General features: G+C 39.3%; 1 protein-coding gene across 1 annotated transcript in view; it reads left to right on the forward strand.

Moving 5' to 3' along the window:
• The first annotated feature begins 4527 nt into the window (after positions 1-4527).
• The window catches only part of MEP1B (meprin A subunit beta), a 30530-nt gene continuing 7144 nt past the window's right edge, over positions 4528-27913 (forward strand). Inside the window, exons 1-11 of the mRNA XM_061995281.1 lie at positions 4528-4677; positions 13341-13359; positions 13545-13595; positions 13686-13733; positions 13906-13907; positions 14746-14818; positions 15317-15434; positions 19943-20121; positions 21608-21826; positions 24779-24931; positions 25682-25897. Of these exons, the coding sequence (XP_061851265.1) occupies positions 4528-4677; positions 13341-13359; positions 13545-13595; positions 13686-13733; positions 13906-13907; positions 14746-14818; positions 15317-15434; positions 19943-20121; positions 21608-21826; positions 24779-24931; positions 25682-25897 (1228 nt within the window). The remainder of the gene's footprint in view (positions 4678-13340; positions 13360-13544; positions 13596-13685; positions 13734-13905; positions 13908-14745; positions 14819-15316; positions 15435-19942; positions 20122-21607; positions 21827-24778; positions 24932-25681; positions 25898-27913) is intronic.

Raw genomic sequence — 27913 nt, forward strand, 5'->3', positions numbered from 1 at the left:
AGAGGTGTGCACTTTGCCACGTGTTGTAAACAGTGTGCCATTTGTGAAATGACTGCAGAACCTGGCAGCCAAGGTTGTTTTGTTGCAGGCAAACAGAACTGCAAGAAAATATGACATAAGCATCTTCAGAAATTTGAGAAACCAGCACTGGAAGGATGCAAACACTGCATAGTCTATTCTCTGTAGAGTGTATATTTAAACATGCCCTAGGTATCAGGTTTGTTTTGTGTCCTGTTGTGGCTATGTTTGAAAACATTTAGGAGACAAAATTCAGGGCCTCTGGTATGAGAAGGCATTTCAATAATGTTAAAATTGCCACTTCCCAGTGAATTACCAGACTTACTAGGGCCATAGTGTGGGCTTTTTTTTTTTCTTTCCCCTCATGAGTAAAGTAGGTCTGTATTGTTCCTTATTCTCAAACTGCAAGTGTGCTTTGGGAAGGACCATTTTTCACCTCTTAAGTTCCCAGCCCTACCCAGCCTTGTTCTGTCTGAGCACTTTTAAGTTTTGGGTTTTTAATTTTTTTTTCTCTTTTCCCCACATACCTATTTTTGTGAACATGATCACGAAAGAGCTAGGAATGTAAACTTTGTTTATTACCCTACCACCCCCAAAGCGGTGAGGAAACTGAAAACAAACCCCCAAAACCAAACCAGAAAAAAATAAAAAGGAAAAAGTTAACACTGCCAAATGCATTTTGTGGAAAGCATCTAATTCCATTTGGAATCTTTGCTTTAAATGCTCTGTATACTTTTCATCCTGACTTGTATCAGAAATTGTGTGACCAGCAAGGTCAAGGAGGTGATTGTCTCCCTGTACTTGGTGCTGGTGAGGCTGCACTTCAAATATTGTGTCCAGTTCTGGGCCTCTCACTACAAGAAAGTCGTTGAGGGGCTGAAGTGTGTCCAGAGACAGACAACAAAGCCGTTGAAGGGTCTGGAGAACAAGCCTGATGAGGAGTGGCTGAGTGAGCTGGAGGTGTTTAGCCTGGAGGAGGCTGAGGGAAAAAAGATCACACTCTACAACTGCCTGAAGGGGAGTTGTAGTGAGCTGGGGGTCAATCTCTTCTCTATAGTAATGAGTGATAGGACACAAAGAAATGGGCTCAAGTTGCAGCAGGGGAGGTTTAAATTAGAGACGAGGGAGATGTTTTTCCCCAAAAGGGTTGTCAGACACTGGAATAGGCTGCCCAGGGACATGGTGGAGTCACCATCCCTAGAGATATTCAGAAGATGTGTAGCTGGGGTGCCAAGGAATATGGTTTAGTTTAGTGATGGGCTTGGCAGTGTGAGGTTAGTGATTGGATTTGATCATCTTAAAGGTCTTTTCCAACCATAATGATTCTGTGATTTAAGTTGCTTAAGCTTGTGAGGACATTTAAGTCACTGGGAAGTAGTCTTAACTTTATTACCTGATATTCTTTTTCTACTCATGTGTTTCTTTGTCTTGTTTTATCTCTATATATATATTTCCCTGAAGCAATTCTCATAAGTTGAGGCCGTCTGTTTCCCCTTTCTGTCTTCTAATCAGCAATTAAATGGCTAAGATTATATTGCTTAGCCACTAAGTACTGTCTCGTATTCTGTATGTTTTGTAAGCTTTTCTGGCTGTGCCCTCCATATCTTGGGACTGATATGGGCCTCAGGGGTAAACAGAGGAACTGAAAAACTTGGCATTGATAATTTCTAGAGTTCTTCTGCCATGTTTACTTCTGTGGATGGAGGAATTTCTGTTTCTCAGTTTGTGTTTGCAGTTTGAAAGAGTTGGAATGTCTTGCCAGCCATATTTTTTTGTTTGTTTTGAATGCTAGAACCATCTACTCTTTTGTTTTCTTTGGGGGAGTGGTTTTGGTTTGTTTTTTTTGGTTGATTGGGGAGACCAGGATGATGTTTAAAATCAAAACCATCTCAAGCAGACCTGCTCTTTAACAGTAATAAGCATTTGTCTTTTAGAAAGCCTTGCATTAGGTTCTGTGTTTTTGCAAGGATGAACAGAAGATGGTGTTTTGGTTTGTTTTTGTTTTTTTCACCAGGTGTGGCAGTAGTGTCACAGAAGGTGTGATTTATGTTCCACCTCAGTTATGAGACTGTTAGGTAGTTTCGTCTATGGATACTACTTCTTTTGTAATTCAGACCACAAGAGGGCACTGAATATTTTTGGTCTATCTCTAAAGCATAGTATTTGAGGATGGTAATTCAGTAAATAGTTGTACTCTGAGACACTTTTAGATAGATTTCTATCCAGATGTTTCATAAAATGTAATAAATCTATGTTTTAGGGGTTAAGGGACTGACTGGAGTAATACAAATCTACAGAAATGATACTTTTAATTTACTTCAAAACCTCGAACTTACAGATTTACTTGTGTGCTTTATCATCTGTGGCAAGTAAGCTGTGTTCCCCCAGGACTTCACTCCGGGAAGAACTGAGGGCTCCCCAGTTCACCAGGGAACGTAAAATGTAACACATTGAAGCAAACTCCGTGTGCCCGCAAGACTTTTCCTTCCTCAAACCCGTTCGTTGGAGGTCGCCTTTAAAAACAGAAGCGTTGTAGTGCATAGAGGTGTCACAGGGGGGCATCTCAGGACTGCTGCATTCTGTGATAGTGAGCGATGGGGTTATTACTGATTTTTTACCTTTTGCTTTCTGAAAGCCCACGCGTGTCAACGACCTCACTAAATCCCATCTGCTGCGGTGATGAGGTCCATCAGGTGCCACGGAGAGATGTGCACCATTAGCCCTTCCTCTTATTTAAGTCTTTTAAGTTGTTCTCTGGCAGCACCCACGAGAGCTTGGGATTGCTGCAGGGTCTCGAATGAAGAGATACATTTTCCCAGCGAAGAGTCTTTCTCCATCATCTGAGTGAGAACTAAACGTCTCTGGAGTGTGCTTCTGTGGTGGCAAGATACTTAGTGGCCAACTGCAGCCACTTCAGTAGCCACATATCAGTCATTGTTTCACACGGTAATCTGATTGATATTTACCATTAAATGTGTTGGTATAAGAACATGTCAGACATGATTCAGATTTCTGTGAAAGAGGGAGAGGTGTAATCCTTTATGATTATTTCATTTATGAAAGATTATTTTCTCACACAAAATATAATGGTTAAAGTGCATGTCTGAAGTGATAGCGGGCAGTAGGGGATGCAGTGTTACACACCCAAGCTTCTGCTGTTTGCTTTTTAACTCTGCTTTTAAATTAATCTGTAGCTAAGCAGTGGGAGGAAACTGCAGGTCTACTTCATTTTCTTGATGAACTCTTAATCAAATCAAACATGTTTGCTCCTCTGCAAGAAGACAGAACATTCAAATTGATATCTGGTCTAATTTTCACTTTTCTACATTATATTCTAAATGATTCCTGGTAGGTTTGTAAATGTTGGAATTTCCTAACTTGAAACACCTAGGTGTTCAACTTGAAACATTTTGGATTTGATTGAAAGTCTTTTATCTTTCAGGTTTATCTGACAGCCCTTATCTTATCTGAGCCCTTTTGCCTCATTGGCTAAAGAGATATATTGCAGTGTTATCTCCATCTCGGAGATTATGTAGAAAAGAAATGAAACTGATTTGTGCAAGATAATCCAGGAAGCTTGAGGCAAGGCAAGGAACAATATGCTGAGAATATTAAACCGTTTGAATATCTTACTGCTCTTTAACGTCTGGTCTGTAAGCGCTGCTAAGGGAGCTACGTAATGCTCTACAAGACAGCACTTCTGAGGATTATTAAATGAATTCATATCACTTGCAGTTGAAATGAGAAACTCATAATCAATCAATTTCCACACAGTTGTCAAAAAAGAACCATGAGTCATGGTTATTTACTGACTGCAACATTATCTAAGCATCTGCACTAAAATACATAAGACCAACAAATCTATCCGAATAGGAAACTACCTGTAAAAAGTGCTAGCAAAGGTCTGTATAGAGTTCTTTTTAATTGTTTTTATGGTTCTCTGTAGTTAGATGATGTTGCATTTCAAATTCTGTTCCTTTGACTTTTAAAAAGAGCATATTGCTCTGCAGCCCCCGCCCCCCCCATCCCCCAGTCTGTTGTCCTCATTATTGTTTCTTCCTGGATTATTATCTACAGACTTATCTTTATGAAGAGGACTAAAGCAGGTGATGTTTCCTATCTGCACTGGACAGTGCCTGATGAGTGTCCCTCCTTCTGCAGCAAGACAGGGCTTAAGCACTGCAGTACTATTCTCAGTGCTGCCATAGTGCTCACCAGCAACTCTGCTGCTGGGCAGACCCAAAGAGATGGTGACTGACCAGGGAAACACCAGGGAGTTGTCTGCTCTGTGGGGCGAAGTAAACTTCGCAAGAGATCCAAGTGGTTGCTGCAGCAAGCTCTGCAATAAGTTCTGACATATCCCCTTTTTGTTACTTCCACAGCAGCATGGGAGTATGTGGATCGGTGGGGAAAAATATGTAATTGACTATCAAAAGCTCAGGTTTTGCAGGTACCTCTTGTAGTTCCTCGGGGCTCATTAGACAGCTTAGCACTCAAAAATTGTGAAACATGTTCAAGGCAAAGAATTGCAAGAAAGGAAAAAAGCAATCAATCAGATGCAGACCTGCTTCTCCTTCTTTGTGCTTAATGTCTGTACTTTCCCTCAAATACAGAGCTTGTAGTCAAGAAACTGATGGACTTTACCTGCAGATCAAAATGGTAATGGAAATAACATCCTTGAATTGCACAGGTCTCTGACTGTGTCAAGGAAGGATGTGTGTTATTTTGACTGTTATATGCCAAGTAATTGTAGAATAAAGACAAGATCCAAGACTGCTGTTCTTTTTGTACGTCTGAAAATGCACACCATCTATTCAAATAAGTTGCACTGTCTTTTATTAATTCATTTAAAGTAATACTCAGTTATTTCTTACTGTGGGCCTCAATCTTAGAAGTATGATATAGCTATAGTGCTTTTCATCTTCAAACAGAAATGCAAGGAGTCATGTAGTAAAACTCTTAAGGAAAATAAGGAGTAGGTATATTGCCTGAACATAGTAAGTCAGTGATAAAGCAGGATGTTTGACATTGTTGAGAGTATGGTCACAAAAGTAGATAAGCTTTGTAGGAAAGCTCTTCTGTGATTAGATGGAAAAAAAAAAAAAAACAACCTTCCTTAAAACTATTTATTACTTTCTCCTCAACATGCCAGCAGTGTGACAAGAAGGCCAATGGCATTCTGGGATGCATCAAGAATTGTGTGGCCAGCAGGTCAAGGGAGCTTCTCCTCCCCCTCTACTCTGCCCTGCTGAGGCCTCATCTGGAGTCCTGTGTTCAGTTCTGGGCTCCCCAGCTCAAGAGGGACAGGGAACTTCTGGAGAGAGTCCAGCTCAGGGCCAGCAAGATGATCAGGGGATTGGAGCATCTTTCTTATGAGGAAAGGCTGTGGGAACTGGGGCTGTTCAGCTTGGAGGAGACTGAGAGGGGATCTTATTAATATTTACAAGTATATAAATAGTGGGTGTCAGGAGGTTGGGGCATCTCTCTTTTCCATTGTATCAAGCAACAGGACAAGGGGTAATGGGATGAAGCTGGAACACAAAAAGTTCCATTTAAGCATAAGAAGAAATTATTTTACTGTGAGAGTGATGGAGCAGTGGCACAGGCTGCCCAGGGAGGTTGTGAAGTCTCCTTCTCTGGAGGTCTTCAAAACTCACTTGGACACGTTCCTGTGTGACCTGATCTAGGCGCACCTGCTTCTGCAGGGGGGGTTAGACTAGATGATCTCTAAAGGTCCCTTCCAACCCCTACACTTTTGTGATTCTATATATTAAAAAAAATTTAGCTACTTCGTGGATGACACTGAAATTTATGCCAAGAACTTTTGCCTTTAAACTCCTGACCTTCTGCTGTTCCTGTATTGTTAACTTTTCTATTGCATTTTGGTTTATGATGCCAGATGACTGGAGGAGATGTCAACACTCTGAATTTAATTAATAATAAGCATTATCAGTTGGAGGAAAAACGTGTATAGGGACTGTTTTTTGCAATGCCAGGTTAGCATTTAACTGTGATGCCTTCTTTGTTTGGTGTCACTGTATGCCAATTCCAACATCTTTTTGTGTGTATTTTCAGTAACTCACTTTTTAGTCTTTCCTGAGAGCAGTGACAGTCATAACACAAAGATTCATCTAATGATTTGGGTTGGTTTTTTGTGACAGGAAGATCATCTTCTTGTCTCCTATTTTGAAGATGTTAGTGTGAGATCTCAGTGCTGGTTGATGCACTGAAGTGGGGATATGGGAACAGAGAGCAGATTGTCGTGGTTATTTGTACCTAAAAGGGATCAAAGAAGTAGAAAACCAGGCTTTTAGGCTTTGCTTCAATACCAAGCAGTAGGAACAAAAAATGTGCTATTTTGAGTTCATCATATTCCACCATCTCAAGAAAATGCTTGTATAGTACTGTAATCAAGGAATAATGAGTGCAGCTATGCTAGTATTTTAGTTTTGATCAGGAGTTTTTTTAACCAAGTATTATCATCATCATTCCTACTTAAACATGCTTTAGTTCACACAGGGGTTTTGGAGTGTCCAAATTGAATTCCTTTGTTTTGAAACGAAACCAGAATATGTCCTCCAGATCCCCACCTAATGCCCTCCAGCTGCCAACACGGGTATCCAGTCCTTGGGATGGAATCAGAGCCAGCCTGAAAGTAAAACCCACTGAGACATGTGCAGCAAAGATGCCAGCTTCTTGGCACCAAGTATTTCAGTGTACGGATATGTTCTGGTTGATTCATAGAATCATAGACTGGTAAGGGTTGGAAGGGACCTTTAGAGATCATCTGGTCCAACCCTCCTGCTAAAGCAGGTTCACCTAGATCAGGTCACACAGGAACGCATCCAGGTGGGTTTTGAAGACCTCCAAGGAAGGAGACTCCACAACCTCCCTGGGCAGCCTGTGCCAGTGCTCCCTCACCTTCACAGTAAAATAATTTCTTCTTATGCTTAAATGGAACTTTTTGTGTTCCAGCTTCATCCCATTACCCCTTGTCCTGTTGCTTGATACAACAGAAAAAAGGGATGTCACAACCTCCTTACATCCATCATTTAGATAGTTGTAAATACTAATGAGATCCTCCTCAATCTCCTCTTCTCTAGACTAAACAGCCCCAGTTCCTGCAGCCTTTCCTCAGAAAGAAGATGCTTCAGACCCCGATTATCTTGGTGGCCCTGCACTGGACTCTCTCCAGAAGTTCCTTGTCCCTCTTGAGCTGAGGAGCCCAGAACTGGACACACAAGACTCCAGATGAAGCACTTGTTGCTGTGGTCAGAGCCAGTCTAACCTGGAGAGCCTCCGACAGGAGGCCTACCATGACGTCGCAGCAGCTGAAGATGGCAGCATGCAGATTTCAAGGACTGTTGAACTCACAGAACAAATTCTGACAAAAGAGTTTTTCAATCTCCCAGACATCACTGATTTGAGAACAATTGACAGCATCATTACTGGTGGGTTGAGGATTACAATACTTACTTTTGTTGAAAAAACTAGCATTATAAGAACAACAATATCCACAACTGCTACTTAATAGATCAGCAATGAAAGAAGCATAGATCTGAGCGGCTAGAAATTGCTCAGGTATCCTTGTTACTTATGATCACCTGTTCTTTCTTATCAGCTCTGATACTTGAAGAAGTATGAGAAACACTATCAATTTTGATAATCATCATTTGAGAGACTGTATTTACAGTACAAAATCTAAATAGCATTTTTAGTTTTTATGATGGTTTGGGAAAGTAAAAATTTAGTCAAATGTGATCATACAATTACCCCAGTGTTTTCAGTTCAAGTGTTAGAAGAGAATGGCCGCTTCAGCTCTCTCTGGCAGGTAGTCAGTACAAGAGATGGCTGAATTTGGAAGAAAAGGAAACTCTGAAGGGTCACGGATGGTCATGATGGTACTGACAGTTAAAAATACATTTGTATGGAATTTTAAAATAATGTAGAAGAATACTATTATTTCAGTTAGTGAAAAATGGAGTGTTTCACACTTATCAACTACAGAAATGGCATTTATAAAAGGAAGATAATGAAATTATGTTGCTGACAGGTTTCTTTTTTAATGTGCACACATTTCTCCTTTTCCATCAAAAAACATGTATTTATTGATATATGAATGGCTTAGGCACCAAGAGCTTTCAGTTGTTGAAAAGGTTTTCGTGCCAGCTGTATTCAATGAATCACGGGATGATTGAGGTGGGAAGGCATATCTGGAGATTGCCTAGTCCAATTGCATTGCTTGCAGCAGCGTCACTTGCAGCAAGTTGCTCAGGGCTGCATCTGGTTGGGTTTTGTCTGCCTCCAAGGATGGAGAATCCACAACTTCTCTTGGCAACATGTTCCATTGTTTTAAGCCCCTTAGAATAATAAATTCTCCCACTTTTCTTACATTTAAATGGAATTTCCTGTATTTCAGTGTGCCTGATTCATCTGTATTTCCATTTTCTTGTGTCCATTTCACCCTGTATCTCAATTTCTTTACAATACTTTTTCTTACAGCAGTGCTTACAAATAGTTACAGCATATGTTAGTTACTGTAATATAGTAATGATGGATTTTGCTTACTGGACAAGATAAAGGTAGGTAAGTTAATCATTGATGAAAGGACAAAGGTTTTGATTTACGATATTTATGGTCTTAAATACCAACTTGATCTGAAATTCTGTCCATGAAACTGCTGGCTGGAGAACAACATGGGCTGGCTTTCTATGCCTGTGTTCATAACTTGTCTTCTTCAGATGGGCTGGAGTCTGGTAAGAAATAAAAAATGCATATTCTTTACATGGTTCAGTAAGCAATGCAGCTTGAGGTTATTTTGAAAGGAAAAGACTTAAGTATGTTGCTTTTGCAAAATAAGAATTTTATTGTCATCTGTGGAGAAGAGAGAAAGATTCCTGTTTCCTTGGGGTCTTATTGCTGTTGTTTTTAATAGGTCTGGTTATACATGACAAGAGCTTATCTGATATTCCCTGTTTAAGCTGTAACACAATATATTTGATATTGAAATTGATGCCTTTTTAGCCACTTGATATGCTTGTAAGTGATTGTTCTCTGTTCCTCAAATCTCGCAGAACTCTATAATGCCAAAAAAGTGACAGCTGAGAGTTTTTATTTCTTGTCTTTTGTAGTGAAAAGTAACATTTTGCTCATCTTGTGATAATTTATTGTAGAGGCCAGGAATTTTGGTGATACACAATATAATTAATTTGAAGAAGAGAAACCGGTAGGTTGTTAAAAGCTCTTTTCAGCTGTTCAGAGCTTCAGGGTAATAGACAGACTAAGGTATTACTTATGTGGAATAATGTAGTCTATTTTACCTTATGCAACTTAATTATCTGATTCTGTGAATTCATCTCCAACAACCCACTGTGGCAGTTGTAGCCTCTTACTCTCCACTAGCACATGCTCATGCATCTCCATAAGTCAGGAACTTAACTTCATGTCCCCAACTTTCTCATAGTCCTTCTGTATCCCCTGCTACCCCAACCCCACACTTCCCTTATATTTTCTCTTCCCATCACAACTACCTGTTTTTCTGTTTCCAACCTTTTGGAAGCTCAAGTCTCAGCCTTGTTTAGATTCCTCTACAGGTAGCATGTAGTAGGGTGATGCAGGCTGCACCTTGTAGATGATAGCATATTGAACTGACTCATAATAATTGGCTCCTGTGTGAGAGAGGGGCTTCTGATCACTAGGGTTAATTATTTAATTTCCATGTGCCTTAGGGCCAGGAAGAGCTTCTGTTTTGTTTCTGGATGCCAGTAGTAAAAGTTACATAGTCTGGAGAAAACACTGATAAATTAGGGTGAGACATGAAAGTGGTTGTCTATACTCCACCTGAAGTCATAGTAAGGCAGGAAAATTTTCATCTGTGATCTATCACATCCTTGAATAGCTGTCCTAGCTGGGTGAGGTGGATCATCTGGAGATTCCAGGGCATCAGAGTGGTGCCATACCTATTTTAGGGACAGATTAATTCTGTATGCAATTGCCCATTTGTTTATCCACTGATTACTGAGTGAATCTAATTACTGGGGTTTTATGTGACTGAGTGACATATTTCTCACCAGTTAAATGTACTCACAAGCCATGGTTTGACCAACCTTTACTATAATTCAGTTCACATAAATCTTGTTCACTAGAGTTTGGGACCAATACAACAAATGTTCAGGACTTTTGTGTGTGTGTAGATTTAAAAGTAACATTGGTTAGACTAAACAGCTAATTTTACCTCTCTGGTACACCACATGTAATATAACCTTCCTCTGTATTTGACTGTGAACTATGGATCTCTTTTTTATCTGCAAAAGCTTTGGAGACTAGAAATGTATCATATAGGTGTCAGTTGTCAGGCTGGTATTGAGATGGAAGCCGCTGCTACTCAAACAAGTAACGCGTGTACACAGAGAAACTCCTTTTGAAACTGAGTATTTTGCTGTTGGGATTCACAGGACTAAAGATCTAGTTTTGTTGAGAAGGAAGTGGAAAGGAGTGATGGAAGGTATTCCTTCAGCATAAAAAGTTAAGCAACAGTTTTCAGACACTGAGGACCAGGCTTGATTTCAGTTGATTGCTGAATTTGGTATTTTTCAGTCATGGACTCACAAGTGCTGCTGGACTTAGCTACATTGATTTCAGTTTATGAGGTTTTGCTGCTGATAGAGGAGCTTTTCCATGAGCTAGCCATTTTTTATCTTTAGCACAGATATGCTTTCTAATTAGTCAATAGGAATATACTGTAGTTTAAAATTATTGAAACAGTATAAGCATTTTTACTCTCTGTTAATGGTTATAAGAGAATTCAACATATACTGGTATGATCCTTCTCCTCCATCAACAATATTTAACAGAAAAAGCAATAATAATTTAATTTTTTAATATTGCATGCTTTACTTGTATTTTTTTTACCATGTCATCTAGAAAACTGTGTGAGGTTTAAAAAGGGAGTTTAAAAGTAAACAAAGTCTTCAAAATATGTGTTACACATTTTGCCCATGTACTTTCAGCTTGTTTTGCAAGCTGTGCTTTCATCCCAACTCTTGAAGACATGGACTAATTACTTTCTTGTGCATATCTAGTGAAAACAAAATTTAATGAGACTGTATGTGCAAAAAAACTGAGTTTTTAAGAGTTGGGTATCTTAAAATCTACACAATTTGGAAACAACCTAAAGTACTGAAACAGGACAGGAAATCATGTCAGGAAACAGGAAGCAAATTCTACTTCATGCTTTTTGTAACTGACACTTCAAGGTCAAGATCCTGCCATTAAACTGGGCAAGGACGTGTGTGTGTGGTGGTTTTCATTAAGAAAATTAAGAAGCAGAAGAAGGAGTTGATTAAAGCCTTTGCCTGCTTATATAAATTTAGATATTAAGCATTTGGTTATACCACCTCACACCAATTAAGCATTTTCTCCCTTAAACCTATAAATTATAGTCTCCACTAGGTTGGGCAAAAAATGGTTTTCCCTTCTTAGTTAATCAGTATAAATGATGAAAATCTGACAAAAACTGTGAACCAACAGTTTGAGTTAATTTTATTTCAGGTGAATTAAAATTATAAATTGAATTTTCAGTATTTACAGTATTTTTTTTCCTGCCAGTTGCTGAAGTTTTCACAATATTTTCAGATTGAAAACTGATCTTTTATTAAAAAGCTAAAATAGAACATTCTGGGAATTTAAAAGCTTTCTTTCTGAATCTTTTCCACAAGAAGATTTTTTTTTCTTTTACATTTTGTTAAAGTTTTTATATGAATGCCTTCAGTTTTATGGTCCTTAGTTATGTTTGCCATCAAAATTGTTTCCATCATTATGTGCTAAAGGCCAGGTCTAGAAGAACACGTGTGTTTGAGTCTCTCTTGAATATTCTGGCTGTACTATTTTCTTATCCATCATAAAGACGATAGAAATTATCACAAGTAATACCCAACTTCATGGATTTGGTTTTTGCTGTTGTTCAACATGCTGATCTTGTTCGTTGCTTCTAATGTAAGTTGCAGGTCCTTATCACACGTGCAAAACTGCATGTATGAAAGGTAACAAATTATTTATACGGAAAAAGGAAAACAGTCAGGAAGGAACTATAATAAAAATCACACCCTGTTTTGCACAATTGCTGTTATAATTTGCTGTATCTGTAGCATATAGTGTCAGAGTTTAGAATTTAAGGATTTTTTTACCTTCAATTTGTGAACTTTTGAAAAGTATGAATACAAGACTTTGATTTTACTTGCTGTGTGAGAAATAGTTGTGTAGCATTATGGCAAGTATGTCCAAGCCAGTTCAAAGTGAAATGTCTAGTCCAATAAATTTAGTCTAGGCGAGACTGCAGGGGGATCTCATTAATATTTACAAATATCTAAATGGTGGATGTCAGGAGGTTGGGATATCCTTTTTTTTTCTGTTGTATCTAGTGACAGAGCAAGGAGTAATGGAAAGAAGCTGAAACACAAAAAAATTCCACTTAAACACAAGGAAAAACTATTTTACTGTGAGGGTGAGTGAGGGGAGCCCTGGCACAGGCTGCCCAGGGACGGTGTGGAGTCTCCTTCTCTGGAGGTCTTCAAAACCTGCCTGGCCACATTCCTATGTGACCTGATCTGGACCTGCTTTGACAGGAGGGTTGGGCTAGATGGTCTGTAAAGGTCCCTTCCAACCCCTACCTTTCTATGTTTCTATGAAAATAATATAGATTCTCTTCTACAGGCATATTATGGCAAAGATAAGTGTGCTATATATATCTCATTATGTTTCTTTATGGTCTGTGGATTTTACGTGTTGCCCAAAGAGTCCTTGAGTTGGAATTGTTGGGGTGAATGCAGTCCAGCTAAGGCATTGAACTGGGATGGAGGGACCTGTACTCTACCTAGTCCTTCAAAGACTTTCTGTGTCATGCTATGCCACTCATTCAGTTCAGCTTTACAATGGAATTTAAGCATAACTTCCATATGTTCTGTGTAGCTCCTGACTAGTGGCAATACTTGATTTCATAGAAATTATAGGGTCTTTTTTTTTAACTTGTGAAGGACCAATCAGCACTGCCTGAGTTATAAGAGAATTATAGTGGCAGAAGTGATACTAGGTGACTGATATGTTGGGGAGCCTGAAGCGGGGAGGACACAAACCTGATGTATAAGCAAATAAACATTTCCAGTCAAATGAGGAGGCAGTGGGCCCGGTCAATCCAATACAAAGACATGCACTCAGTGCTGTTGGTTGAGCTTAAATGGCATCTGTAATACTGTTGAGAGAGTAACGTGAGCTGCATTTTATTATGTGCCTTTCTAATAATATCTTTTTTTCTTCCTCCTTCCCAGCCTGTTCCTGAGACAACTGGTGAGTTCTGTTTAGAGATCTATTTGTATGCATGGGAGGCAATCAACAAAACCAGCTGCTCATAAACATTGCTAGGACAGACGCAGATTTATAATTACTGTTACTGTTATTGCATTAATTTTCACACTTCATAAAGATAACAGCAAGGGCTAATGTCCTACCTCACTTGTCTTTTTATTTTTCAGAAATAGATGTAGATGGAGGAATGGATCAAGACATCTTTGACATCAATGAAGGTTTTTAAAAATTCAGTTTCTCTTTTAATTTTTTGGGGGAATTTTCTTTGTGACAGTCACAGATTAACTGAAAGTTAATCTCCTCTTTAGCTTTAGGATTGGACCTTTTTGAGGGAGACATCAAACTTTATGGGGTGAGTTCAACTATAAAATATAAAACCAGAAATGTGTCACTGACTTATGTAATGTAAAGTATCTCTGGCATGGAAATGATTGATGCATCCTTCTACTAACAATAAATGCTGTTTATGTAACAGTAAACTGAAAATGTTTGGGAATGGATTTCAACAAAATGTCATACATGATGAAGGAGTCAGGTGCATTTGTAGAAACATAATCCAGAATAAGGTCAATTTAGCCATTAGATCAATATTATTAGCTTGTTGTTTATTTTACTGTATTTTTTATATTTGAATTTTTCAGAGATTCAGCAGCACTGATCATTGTATGGACAGGTTTATCTAAAAGATTCTTAATTTATCTATACAATATTTCTTATGAGCCAGTTAAATTTACAGACCAGAACTGCAAAATCTTCATCATGTAAGCAGATTCACTAAAACTAAAAGAAAAAATAGATCCAAAATACCACTTTTTTAAAGCATCTGTCCAGTATCCCTATCTGATCAATGAAATAAGAAAAAGAAAGACACAGTTACATCTCAAAAATACCTAGTAGAAACCCCCAAAGTGTCTTGTACCCCTGAAAATCAATGGTATTTTTACTCTTCCTTTTGGTGAACCGCTTTACCCTGAGCACATCAGTGGAAGCAAGAACAGCACTGGCTAAGGGCACTGGAACAAACCTTTGCATTATGAAAAATCACAAAAGTATTAATCTCTGTACAGTTTTTAGGATTTTAGATCTTAATTCTTCCCACGGGAGCTGAAGCTGTCCTCAACCATGCATCAAAATCTGAGGCAATTTCTATGGAGGAAATGTTGCAGACACTGGTAGAAGGGAGTGAAGGGATTTCAAACTCAAGCCTTAGTCCTCCAACTGATCTTCCAAAGTTCTTGAGCTCTTTGATTTCTTATACGTCTTACATGGACTTGTAGGAGACACGCTTTGCACTAACACTATTGTAGTCCATGATCCTAATTCACTTTTTGCTGAGGACTGCATGCTTATCTTCTTTCTCATATGCAGGAACGAAATTCCATCATTGGTGACGAGTATCGGTGGCCTCATGTTATCCCCTATGTCCTTGATGATAGCCTGGGTACAGTATTTGGCCTTGACAATGTCTGTATGTTCTGTTGATTGAAATAGTAAATATAGGTTAATAAAGATACCGTGGCATCCTTCCCTCCTGTAAGTCTAAAGCAGACCATTTTCCACAGCAGGACTGTTCCTGGTTAGGCACAAGCAGGGCATATCATCTTAGTGCTGACTCCTGTCTCCTTTCTTGGGTGGTTCTTGTCCTGCCATTGCTATGGCCCAGCAGATCAATTTAGTTTAAAAAGCGTATTTCTGAGTTGTGGAACTCTACTAAGCAGAAATTAAAACAGGGCACTGTTTGATGCATAAATACCAGAGAAAAAATACACAGAAACAAAACAAGAGTAAGATACAATGTTACAGCAGCCTCATTTAGTCTTAATCCAGGTAAAAGCCTACTTGTTTTGATCAAAGATTGCTGGAGCAAGACCCACCCTTAGGACTTGCTCCATACAAACCTATTGGCTCAGTATTGACAAGAACACTGTTTGCGTTGCAGAAATGAATGCTAAGGGACTCATCCTCAAGGCATTTGAACGGTATCGACTGAAAACCTGTATCGACTTCAAACCTTGGGAAGGGGAGAAGAACTACATATCTGTGTTCAAAGGAAGTGGGTAAGAGGAGTAATGTAAAATAACTTTCATTTTGTTTGGCTTCAGGCTATTTTCATGGACAGCATTCACTCTAAAACTCACATATCTGATTATAATTTTGTGGGTTTGTTATGTCCACTTTTCCAGTCTTTTCTTTTTAAACTGAAATTTGTAGTAGTTTACAAAACAGGTATTACTTTGGTAGTAATGAACAATTTCTTGCTGATACTTATTTCAAATATGAGGAGGTCAAGTTCTTCAAGAGGTAGTTTTCTAGGCATGGTAAAAGATACCAGAAACAAACCAAATCATTTCTTGAGTGATCTTTATATATAGAGAGTATCACTTTAGTTTTTGGAAAAACAGAAACCCCAGCAGACATATGATAGTTCCAACTGTGGGATAAGAAGTTTGCTTGACTATAACAAATGGAACTGTATTTGAGCACTGTCATGCCAGCATTCAGCTATAACAGTGTTATTTTTAAATGCTGCATAACACTGAGACATTTTACAGAGGTTTCACTTTAATTGGGTCTTTGATGAATAGTTATGCTATTCCACCTTAGATTTTACAAAATAAGACTCCAGTAAAGTAGTCAAAATTGCCCCAGTTGCTTCATTTTCTAAGACAGTCTCTGTCAAAACAGTGCAACAAGAACAAACATATTCTTCACTCTATGTTGAATCATTTCTCTTTTCTAAAAGGAGAGTAGGGAGAGCTTGAATAACATTTTTTTTTTCCCAGAAAATCATTTACTGATAAAAGAATTGCATTCATTTAAAAAATTATGGTTATAAAAATAATTTGCTTTCCCTTTGGCTTGTTCTGAGATATTTGTAGCAGATAATTGTTTCAAAATTTCTTTGGTTTCTGGCTCTTTATATTTTCTGCTTTTCATGCTGTAAGCGTGAAATTGAAACTCAACCCGAAAAGATGTATAATTGAGGACTTGGGGAGCAGTGCCTTTTCCTGTGCTAATGACTCTGGGTTTTTAAGCCAAATGGAAAACTCATGTAGCTAATTTTTTTAGTCCTTTGTCACATGAAGTATGCATTCAGTTTGCTAATAATTGTACTTGAAAAAGAAACATAATATTTAGCCTATGGCAAGTAAGAGGCCTCTGCACAATGTTTCATTTTTATGTCTATTAAAAATAAATGAGTCATGGTGATGAAGACAATAAGTCACTCTATTTGGATAACATATCTTGCTCTCACTGTCTGGTGTGTTACTTGACCTGAAATGTTACTGTGATCTGAACTGACACATCCATAAAACAATTAATGCTCAGCAGCAATTTTTAAAAGTTTGGAGCTAAACAGTACAGTTTCCTGAAAATGGCTGTCTGGTTTTGGTGAGCTAGTTTTGGATTGTAGAAGGAAATTATCAGGTCTAGCCCTGTGTTATCTGCCTTTCATTTCATTCCATTCTTCTCTTCTGATAGAACAAGGTGAAATGTGAGTAAAACTACCTGTTTCCCTTCTGATGTTCCTATTTATTATTGTTTTTTAAACCAGCTAGGGCTCTTCTGACTGCAGACTAAAGAGCAGAGGTTGCAGTGGTTACAGAGGTTACAATGGTTACAGTGCAGTTTCTGGAAACAGTAACCAAACTAATACTTTTAGTGCACCAAGAGAAAGTTGATAAGTCATATTTGCCTTCCCAATATTGGCTTGCATCTATCAAACAGACAGAGGAAGATTGAGGAACTTTGTGTCAGAAGGCTTTGTTGTAGGCCATGAGTTCTTTATCTGGACTATCCTCTTGAATTCAAATGAAGTCAGCCACAAAAGAAGCCAGCTGCCATTTTGTTGTCGACTGCCCTGTGTAAGAATATGTTTGTAGTCTCTGATGCAGACACAGTGTCATCAACCTGTATGCAAAGAGTCCTGTCCCTATCCACATTCTTTGTCTACCACTCACCAGGCCTTGCCTACTGTTTGTATTATGTTAACAGGTATTTATAACACTGAGTAGAGGTATAGGTAAGGTTTTCTAGCACATAGCCTTTTACCTTGCTAGACATCTGTAGCAGAGGTTAGAATGGATCTATTTAAAGACCTTTTCTTGAATCCAGCCCATGTGCTGAGCAAAATACATGAGGAATGGTTGTCAGTTACAGAAATGTAGGAGCATCAGATGTGGCGAGCACCTCCAAAGCTCAGAAAACAGTCTAGGAACTTGCAATAGATGTACCATTTCTCCCTACTCTTCTCATGAAGATCAGGACTCATTCGGCAGCAAAACTAACATGATGTGGTAAAGTCAAACAATTAGCAGACCAGGAAGGATCAACAGCATCTCTAGTATTTCCATGTGGACAACCAGGTTTTCATGGAGTTCTCTTGGGAAGTCACTTCAGCTCTTTACCACTGTGGCACATAGCAAAGAGATCAAGGTAGATCTCTGGCAAATTAACTTTGTGCTGGTAAGTCAAACTGTCTGTGTGCTGGCACTGGTGGTCTGTGATCCTATAGGAAGTTATTTACTAGCAGGACATTAGTGCAAAGACGAGTCTGAAGTAAGTGGCATCATCACTACTCATAACATGTATCTACAGCCCATCTTCCAGAAAGAAGGCTGATGGGATTAGTTAGAGCACCTACTAGCCTCCAACAGAGCAACTGGCAAAGCAGAAAGCATTGAATCAGAGGAGATACAGCACTCACACACTTGGAGAAGCTGAGACTTTCCCCTCATTCTCTCCTTTCCTGAAGATACTGCTAACATGGGATTCTAGGTGCCCATTGCTCTGGAGTGCCCTGTCCCACTTGCCTGGTTTCATTTTCAGTGCTTAACAACACATACTTTGCTTGCTCTGTGGCTATGGAATGATAGTGTTGTAGGCATGTGGCAGTCCAAAGGCAAGGGGAATCTGCATCTTCTGGTGCTCGGATGCTCATTTTTCCAAGTGTATTGGATGTGCCTGTAGCCTGCAGTGCGCACTAGGCTGCAGTTGTGAAGCCAGAGGCAGCTGCTTTGGTATGAGGTGGATCCAGAATTGTGATATACTTCTTAGACTTTCGCACAATGCAAGAAAAAGTTTCATAATCAATATGAGACCTTGTGCAAGGGAAGGCTGTGAAGTTATGGGTGGCACGTGTGCTTTGTCCCTGATCTCATGCTGTGGTTTTAATGAGTAATCAATAACCAAGGCCTGTGCTGCTTTGTGGAAAGAGAAATACTAGGGAATATGTACACAGAATCACACAGAATGGCAGGGGTTGGAAGGGACCTTTAGAGATCTAGTCTAACCCTCCTGCTGAAGCAGGGTCACCTAGATCAGGTCGCACAGGAACGGATCCAGGTGAGTTTTGAAAACCTCCAGAGAAGGAGACTCTACAACCTCCCTGGACAGCCTGTTCCTGCGTTACCTCACTCTTACAGTGAAACAGTTTTTCCTTATGTGTAAATGGAACTTTTCCAGCTTCATCCCATTCCCCCTTGTCCTGTTGCTAGATACAATAGAAAAAAGGGATGCCTCAACCTCCTGACACCCACCATTTATATACTTGTAAATATTAATGAGATTCCCCCTGCAATCTCCTCTTATCCAGACTAAACAGCCCTATGTTGCACTAATATGTTATAGGGTTCAAAAGTACATAGTGTGCTTGTGTTTTTAAATTTCTGGGATGATAGGACTGCAAATCTGGTGGCATATTTTGTGCTCAATTAATTTTATGGCCTTCGTTGGGTAAGTGTTGATTTATTCGTTGCATAAAATAACAGTTTGAATGTAGCTCTGTCTGCTTGCTAGTTTGTGGACATGGGGTGCCATTTTATTGTTTTGTGCAGATAGCTCACTGAATTTTTTTAATCCTTTAATAAAAATTTCCAGCACAGCTATGGTTTTGCTCCTTCATGTGAGCATGTCAGCAGCCAGTGCTGTGGTGCAGCAGCTCACAAGCAGCTACAAAGCAAAGAGCTTATGAAAAGCACTGTCAAATCCAGCAACCTTTCAGAAGGTAAACACAGCTGCACAAGGAAGGTACCTTACCTGACAGACACAGCCCCTCACAAAGCAAACAGCCAAAACAATAAAGAGAGAAGCAGTTGCAATGGCAGAGGCGAGAACGTGCATGAATCTGGTTCCCCTTGTGACAGGGACAGGCTCAAAGTGCACTCGCAGTCACATACCATCATTCAGCTACAAAAAATGTTAATTTGCAGTAACTTAATTGCTCTAAACCACGTGTCTGCAGTCTTTGATATTTACCAGAGTACCAATGAAATCCTTATCAGTTTTCTCTGTCACATATAGGTCGAAGTTTTTCTGATAAAGAAAACCCATTAGAAACAGTAGAGCTAGGGCAAAGGAACTGCTTGTTCATAGAAACAGAGCTCATTGTGAGAAGAAAGGATCCAGTAAGGAATGGATCAATGAAAAAGTGCTCTCTGCAGCAAAATGTAGCTTCAGTGCTCAAGTTAAAAAATATACCTCTTGAGCACACTGATTCCAGAGTTCATGTGGCATGGGGATGGTGTGTATCTCACAGTGCCCTCTCATTTTATTTCAATGCTAGTTGCTGGTCATCAGTTGGAAACCGTCAAATGGGATTGCAGCAGCTCTCCATCGGAGCCAACTGTGACAGGATCGGGACAATCCAGCACGAGTTCCTGCATGCCCTGGGGTTCTGGCATGAGCAGTCACGGTCTGACAGGGATGACTACGTGTCCATCATCTGGGACAGGATTCAGGCTGGTTGGTCACTCCCCTGCTTTTCCTTTCAAGCTTTGGTGTTAGGGGGGTTAGCTGTGGAACGTCCCTTCCTGACATCTTTTGAGTATTCTCTAACTTGGACTTATTCAAAGACAGTATATCAATAAATTCAATATCCAGGCAACAACTATTTGGGACATAAAGCTTTGTTGGTTGTTCTTGTGGTTATTCCTTGTGCTAAAGCAGTTCCCATCACTAGTTTCTAACTTGAGATCTGAGTCTTGTTATGCTACATGTACAGCAGAGCAGCAGAGAGAATAATTGATTTAAATGAATACTCTAAAAACTTTAACTCTGGGAGCTTGTAACAAAGGAAAAGTAATTGGAAAAAAAAATCCCACCCTGAAAAACCCTGAGCTTCAAAAGCCAGTAGAAAATCTCCAGTGAAAACACTAGTTGTCCTGTTTCTCCTTGGACACTGTACCTGCCACAGTCAGCAGAGCTGAGACAGCAGAGAGTGCAGAGAGGGTGTGCAGGCAGGAAAGACCCCTTCTAGGGTCTGCATCATACTGTGGCTGCTTTAGTGAGGCAGCTTCTGAATGTAAGTGCTGGTGTGTTTGGCACAAGCCTGAACACTGGCATAGGGTTCCTCAGGACTGCTCGATCTCTGGCTCTGCAGCTTGCTGTTGTCCTCTGTGACTTTCAAGCAGTTAAAAAACAAAGTTATAGACACAGACTCGATGCTTTCCTAACTCAGCTACATGTAGAAGACAGGAAAACCAGATAATGATTAAATCTAATGCATTCTTATTTAGACGTAATCAATATCCAGGTGCATATACGCGAGTATGTATTACAGAAAATGACTTAGACTCTGTCATTCAGTGTTCATTATATTTTGCTGACTCCTTAATGACAAGTTGCCCTATTGTTAGCCATATCATTCTATGATTCTATGATCTGAAACTGCTGCAGCTTTTTTACACTGACTAGAATATAGTTACTATATTTTGACTAATTAAAAACCAATTAAAATTTTACCTTTCTTTGGGTAGTTAGTAATAGTTTTTGCTTGAACTCCAGAAAATATCCATAAATTCTAGAAGCTAATCTGATGACAAGTCTAATGTTTATTGCAAGCTCAAATGACCAGAAACATCAGAGAATACAGATTATAAAAAGAGAGGCATTACTGTTGCAAATTACATTAATCCCAGTATTGAAACAGTATCTCTACTTCTGGGTTTCACAAGCCCACCAAAGTTTATAGGTAGTTTCACAGGGAAAAAAGATTTTTGATAGCAAAAAGCTTTCCTTCATCCAACAGAAGTCATCCTGTTATGTTTCAGTGGCTGAAAGAAGAAAGTAAATGACTCTAGAGTAGAAATAACAGTTTTACAGAGTACGTACAAGTAAACAACTAGAAAAAAATACTTGGGAATCTGAAGGGCTCTCTGTCACTTTAAGTCTTTAAATCAAAAGTTAGTCCTCTTAGTCAACTATCTTTCATTTTATTTTTCCCATTTAGGTAGAGAGCATAATTTTGAAAAGTATGATGATAAAACATCGGACTCCTTGAATGTTCCCTATGACTATACTTCTGTGTTGCACTATAGCCAAACTGCATTCAGGAACGGAACTGAACCCACCATCGTCACTAAGATACCAGACTTCATGGATGTTATAGGGCAGCGAATGGATTTCAGTGATTATGATCTGCAGAAACTGAACCGTCTCTACAACTGCTGTAAGTTTCTGTGTTTAAGTTTTTTGCTTCTGGCATTTGAAAGAAATGAGGGATGATAGAGACACGCTGGACTCATCCACGCGCAAGTGAGAGAGATGCTAACATATTGGGAGAAGTGAATTGTGTTAAACCACCAGAAATAATTGTACAGCTAGAAATAACATAGCCTTCCTACAGTAACGCTGCTGCTTAGCAGAGTTTTCTGTGCAATTTTATCTGACCTTTAGTTAAAAACCAGCTTTACTCGTCAGCTGATTTTTGTTCATCCCTTGGGCAGCTGTGAGCTTCTGCACAAAGCTTTTTGCTTTCACCCCACCCCACATTATTCCACAGCTGTTGCTCAGACACTGTACAGAAATGAGTATCTTTACTGTGGCTATCGTACCTGCCATGCTCTTGTGCAATCTGTCACAATAGTGTGTGTGTAAATAGGGTACAGATACTCTTAGGCAGAAAATGTGAGCTTTTTGACTTTTTTTTTTTTTAACTTCAGACTCAGTCTCTTTCAAAAGTGATCAGAAGAGTTACTTTCCTCACCTGGGATTTATTTTAGAAAGTTGAATTGAAAGTAAGAGGCAGAGAAATATAAGTAATTCTATTACAAAACTGGAATATAAGTCTGTAATTGAGACATTCACAGGTCTTAGCCTTTGCCTACCCAGCTGCTAGACTGATCCTTTCAGGTCGGGGGAACACTGAGAACACCAAGCATGGTTTGGATGGGAGATATCCTCTCAGAGGAATCCAAAGGTTACTTTGGTTGCTGAAGAGGATTTCAGTTTCAGATGGTTTTCCGTTCAATGCCTGCATGGTTAAGAAATTGCATTAACAATTAAGCTTGCTTCTTAAACTGAAAAAATCTAACCCACAGCATAAGAAATCCTGAGTGACACTTTAGTGCTGTCCTGATCTCTTCTTCAGGTCTGTCTTTCAGGCCATACGGTAACAGTAGATTTCCGTCTGCTTCCTCCTTCTAGCGTGCGGCCTAACAGAATGCACCATGAGGTTTCCCTCAGCCACCGGAAGTGGGGATACAGCACTCAACCCCTATGTACTTTCTTCCAAGTCCAGACTTTTACTGCATACCAAGAAAGTATGTGGCTTTTGGTGCAGATAGAGTTCAAAACTTGCCTCAAGCAGTGCCTCCTTTCATTAATCTAAGAAATACATCATAAACTGTTTTGTCCTGCTGCTATTTTTTCTTCTTGTCATTCGGGTCACCACTCCATGCCAGCCAGCACTTCCTAATTAAAGTAGTTAGGTTATTTCTTTCCTGTTTGGGCAAACTGATTTAATATTTTATTTTGTATTTTGATTTCATAAGATCATAGAACCTTAGAATGGTAGCAGGGTTGGAAAGGACCTCTAGAGACCATGTAGTCGAACCTCTCTGCTAATGCAGGTCCACTCAGATCAGGTCACACAGGAACGTGTCCAGGTGGGTTTGGGAAAACTCCAGAGAAGGAGACTCCACACCATCCCTGGGTAGCCTGAGCCAGGGCTCCCTCACACACAGAGGAAAGAAGTTTTTCATTATGTTTAAGTGGAACTTTTTTGTGTCCATTACCCCTTCTCCTGTCACAGGAGACTACAGAAAAAAGTGTTGTCCCATCCTCTTGACATACAGCCTTTAGGTATTTGTAAGTGTTGGTGAAATTCCCCTTCAGTCCTCTCTTTTCTAGGCTGAACAGCCCTAGGTCCTGCAGCCTTTCCTCATAAGAAAGATATTCAAAAGACATTATTTCAGATTTCTTTCTTTGAGAAAGTTTTCAAAGAGTTCTTTCATCTAACAGTCCCTCATTTTTTCTTACCTTCTTGCTGACACCCTAGATGTTTGGGTTTTTTTCTTTTTCCAGCAGTCCATATAACATTTGCTGTGAAAATCTTGTTTTTCAGAACATCATACTAAAGCTGTATCTTAAAAGGTATCAGTCACACAGTGGTTCTGATAGAGTTGCAACCTCTAGAGGGTTGTTAGCTTTCTATAAGGACACTAAAAATATCTCAAAAGTAAAAGTGATTTGGCAGCAGTTCATACTCATGTGCTTCTCTGAGCTACAGCTAAGTGAAGCATTTGGTGAGGCATTGAGGTTGATTTTTGTGGTACTCAAAGTCCCTTTTGTGGTCCAATGAAACCTTTAAACTTACCACAATATTTTATACATAGTTTTGGATGACATTTTGTTAACTTAGATGTTTTTAAAACATGGCCAGCGTTAGACAGAGCTCAGAGATGGTACAATAAGAAACAAAACTAAGAACAGCGATAAACCTGGACCGCATCTTTCCTCACCCATACAGTGATTACTTTAGACAGAGGAAGCATTTAATACAGTATTTTCCCTTTCCTATTCAGCTGCATGGTCTTCCTTCACTCGATTTTTCACTCATTATATGCAAGACACCTTAAAAAATTGTGTAAGATGAGATATCCACTGGTCCCAAATGTATCTTTGTCAAATGTTTGTTTCCATTCAGCACTTTGAAAATCAAGATTTGCTTATTGCAGCAAACTTGTGCTCTACTATATTTCAAAATAAGCACTCCAGCTGGTACTTAGTGAACTTTTATCAAAATCCAGGGCCATATGTGGGCTGGCCCAAAGAAAGCAGATAAATGAATGGGAAGTCTTCGGATTTTTTGACTGTTTGAAGGTTGGTGGGTTGGGGCTGGTGTTAGTGTTTCTTTTGTAAATAAAAGATGTGGTACAATAATTAGCTGAGACACTCTTGCTAAGTGCCTAAGTGGACCTGGCAACTTATTAATGTCAGTGCTTATCACCAAATGCTTTGAGTTCCTGAACATGATACCTGTGAATGTTTATAGTATTTGAAGTCACTGATTATTTAGCATTTGCATTTAGTCTTTTCTGCTCTTGGCTTTGGACTTCAGAACTAAAATGTATGTTGTTTAATGGAGGTTCACTACTTTTTTTTTTTTTAAATATTCTAGCTTCCTCCCTAAGTTTCATGGACACCTGCAGTTTTGAACTTGAGAATATATGTGGCATGATTCAAAGTTCAGATGATAACAGTGATTGGCAGCGCTTGTCTAAGGTTCCTGCTGGGCCAAACACTGATCACACTGTTATGGGAGAATGTGAAGGTATGTGAAAATACTCTTCTTATCTCCCTGGGAGATATGTTTCTCACACGCAGAGGCATGTGAATTGTCTTCGGTCTTGGCCTTGCACTCTGTTTATTTGATGGCAAATTGCTGTTTATTTTTTAACTAAGCAACATAAATCTACATGCTTAGGGACATCACATGATACATTTGATTTCCTGATTATTTGAGAAGATTGAATGTCCTATCTCTTTTGATCTTTTGATCTCATCTTGACATGAGAACTAGATAAAATATTCTAACCTGTGGTACAGGCATGCCAGGAAGACTGCTGCTTTTATGAATAACTGCTCATTAAGTCTTTGGAAAGAACTGGGATTTAGAAATTATGTGTGTCATCAGGGCTCAGGTGAGCAATTAATTGAGAATATAGCCAGTTGTTTCTGAACTTGTCAGGGAAAACTTAATGAGTTCAGAAGCTTAAACCAGTCCTTTAAAAACAGTCACCTGTGAGATACTGGCACTACATAAAGAGTAAAAGCCTATGCTTTTGAGGACAAAATGCTAGAGACAGGCAAATGAGGAAAAAGGTTGCAAGGAGAACAGTTCTGACTCTGGAGAATGTGAACAAGTAACAGTCCTCACTCTGAGGATTTACATGGGATCTACCTTGCCCTGACTGACCACATCTTGTAGCAGTATTACACTACAGTGTAAAGAATTCTAGCATGCCAGGAGAGTTTTGTTTTCTCTCTCCTTTACCATCCATTTCTCATTGACTTTTGACAGATTCTGGCTACTTCATGCATTTCAACACCAGTGCTGGAGAAGAGGGAAACACAGCTGTCCTGGAGAGCCGAATTCTGTACCCCAAAAGAGGCTTTCAGTGCTTACAATTCTATTTCTATAACAGTGGACATGAAAGCGACCGGCTGTATGTCTGGGTCAGGGAATATACTTCAGACCAACCAAATGGTACTTTGAGACTCATTGAAGAGATAAAAGGTATGGAATAAACTGCATTTTGGTTTAATCTATACTCAATATCCTTTTCAAAGTACTGGGGGAAAATATTGTAGCAAAATGGCTCATCTCCTAGTGTTATTGCATGGCTCCTTCTCTAACTATGTAATTGATTCTCTGCTGTTGAAATTAGACTTGATGGATCCTCTGGATTCTCAGTCAGCCATTTTCCTATAATACAATCAGTTACCACAGATTACAAACTCTTGCACTTTCAAGATAGTTTTCTCACCAAAATAGATACAATTCTATGAGCAGTCGTTTTAACTGTTCTAGAATTGCTGGTATCAATAGCAACAGATGAAGTTGGTCATTAGAGTAAATTACAATGGGTAAGAAAGTAATAATACAAAAATTGAAAGTGTAAGTGCCCTGGAATCCTAACATCCTGGCTTAAAAAAAGATAAATAAATTTTAACTTACTTTTTAAACAAGTTTTGAAACGAATGGACTGAAATATATCGGCAACGGATCATGATGTGAGTTATAGTTTGAAGAAAATTAAGCTGGGGTTTTAGGAGCCTATGGCCTACAGGATGAGCAGTGGAGGTTGGTTAATGGACGAGAGCTGTTTAAGCTAAAGTCACCTTCTGATTAAATTACTTTCTCAAATATTGAACTATTTCTTGATCTACAACTAGTTCAATCTTCTGGTTACATAAGGATCTGAGCAAGTTCTTTTACTAAACAGGTATCAGATCCATTCTTCTGCCTCTTTTTGTCCCTTTAGTCTCAGCTGCTCTTTTTCTTTTTTTTCCACTTTTTTCTTCACCTTGATGCTTTCATCACTGCTTTGTACCATTAGGAATCCTGAATATAACTGCCAGGGCTGCTGAGGCAGATGTAGATTACAGATCAATTTGGGCTCTTCAGAGTCTTTTGAACCCTACTTTGAAAACAACTTCTCCCCACTTCAGCCTTCTTCACAAATACTCTTTCATTGTATATTAGGTTCCATTTCCCATTCCTGCTTTCTCAAGCTCCTTTTAAGTGTCTGATTTCATATGTGTGTCCAAATGGGATTGCCCATTTCTGGTAAAACTTTCAGGAATGGTTTAGGATCCTTAGTTCCCCCAAGCTGTTTCACTTCTCTTGCCCTCATCAATGCAGTCAACAAACTGGAAGAAACAGTGGTGCTACAGTACTTTCCAGCCAAGTTCTGACATCCTAGCTGTGCTGCTCAGAGGTTTGCACTGAATGACCATGCTTGAGAGGCTGAGGGACAAGCCCTGAACCCTTTCCGCTGGTCTGTGGCTGTCTTCAGCTGGGAGCAGGGGAGGCTGCAGGGTAGGACATTTTACAGCACAGTAGCTGATCTGCTCATTGAACATGAGCCAGAAATCCCAGTCTTGCTTAGAATCTGTGCAGCTGAAAAAAACTTTAGTGTATGCAGAAGGCAATTTAATGGAAAACAGTGGCATGTTTTTGTTCTTGTTTTTATGTTTATTTTTTTTCCCTCCTGATTACAATGGTAACAAAAAATGGTGAGAAGACTCGTGTCTGAGATCCATTGTGCTGTGTTTAGAATTGTTAGGAAAGTGAAGCATGAATTCTGTACCTGGGACTGGCACTGTTTATTCCATAAATGCAACTGAAAGTCTGGTCTTTTGTGCAGGTGAACATAAACAGACAACAAAAGAAAATGTTTTGCTGCACATGCTATTAACTAAGGATGTCTTACCTTCACCTGCCTTACAAAGTCCCCAGGCAGAAGTGTTTCTTTGAATATGCTGCTCTTGGAGTTCAGTGGAATTTGCTGGTGTGGGCACTATTAGATGCAGCACTAGACTCACCATGAAGTCTTATCGCATGAAGTAGATTTTGCAAATGACTGGCTTTAACTTGAACTTAGTACCATTAATAATTTGGCAGGTGAATAGTGCTTCTGCTTAGGCAAACCTCTGACAAACTATTTAAATACACAAAAACAACTGAATGAACCAAGCTTGTGGTTCTAGGCTCCCAGAATAATCTGTAGCTTTTTTTGTTGTTCTTGAG

Source organism: Colius striatus, chromosome 4, assembly GCF_028858725.1.
Source record: "Colius striatus isolate bColStr4 chromosome 4, bColStr4.1.hap1, whole genome shotgun sequence".
NCBI lineage: Eukaryota > Metazoa > Chordata > Aves > Coliiformes > Coliidae > Colius > Colius striatus.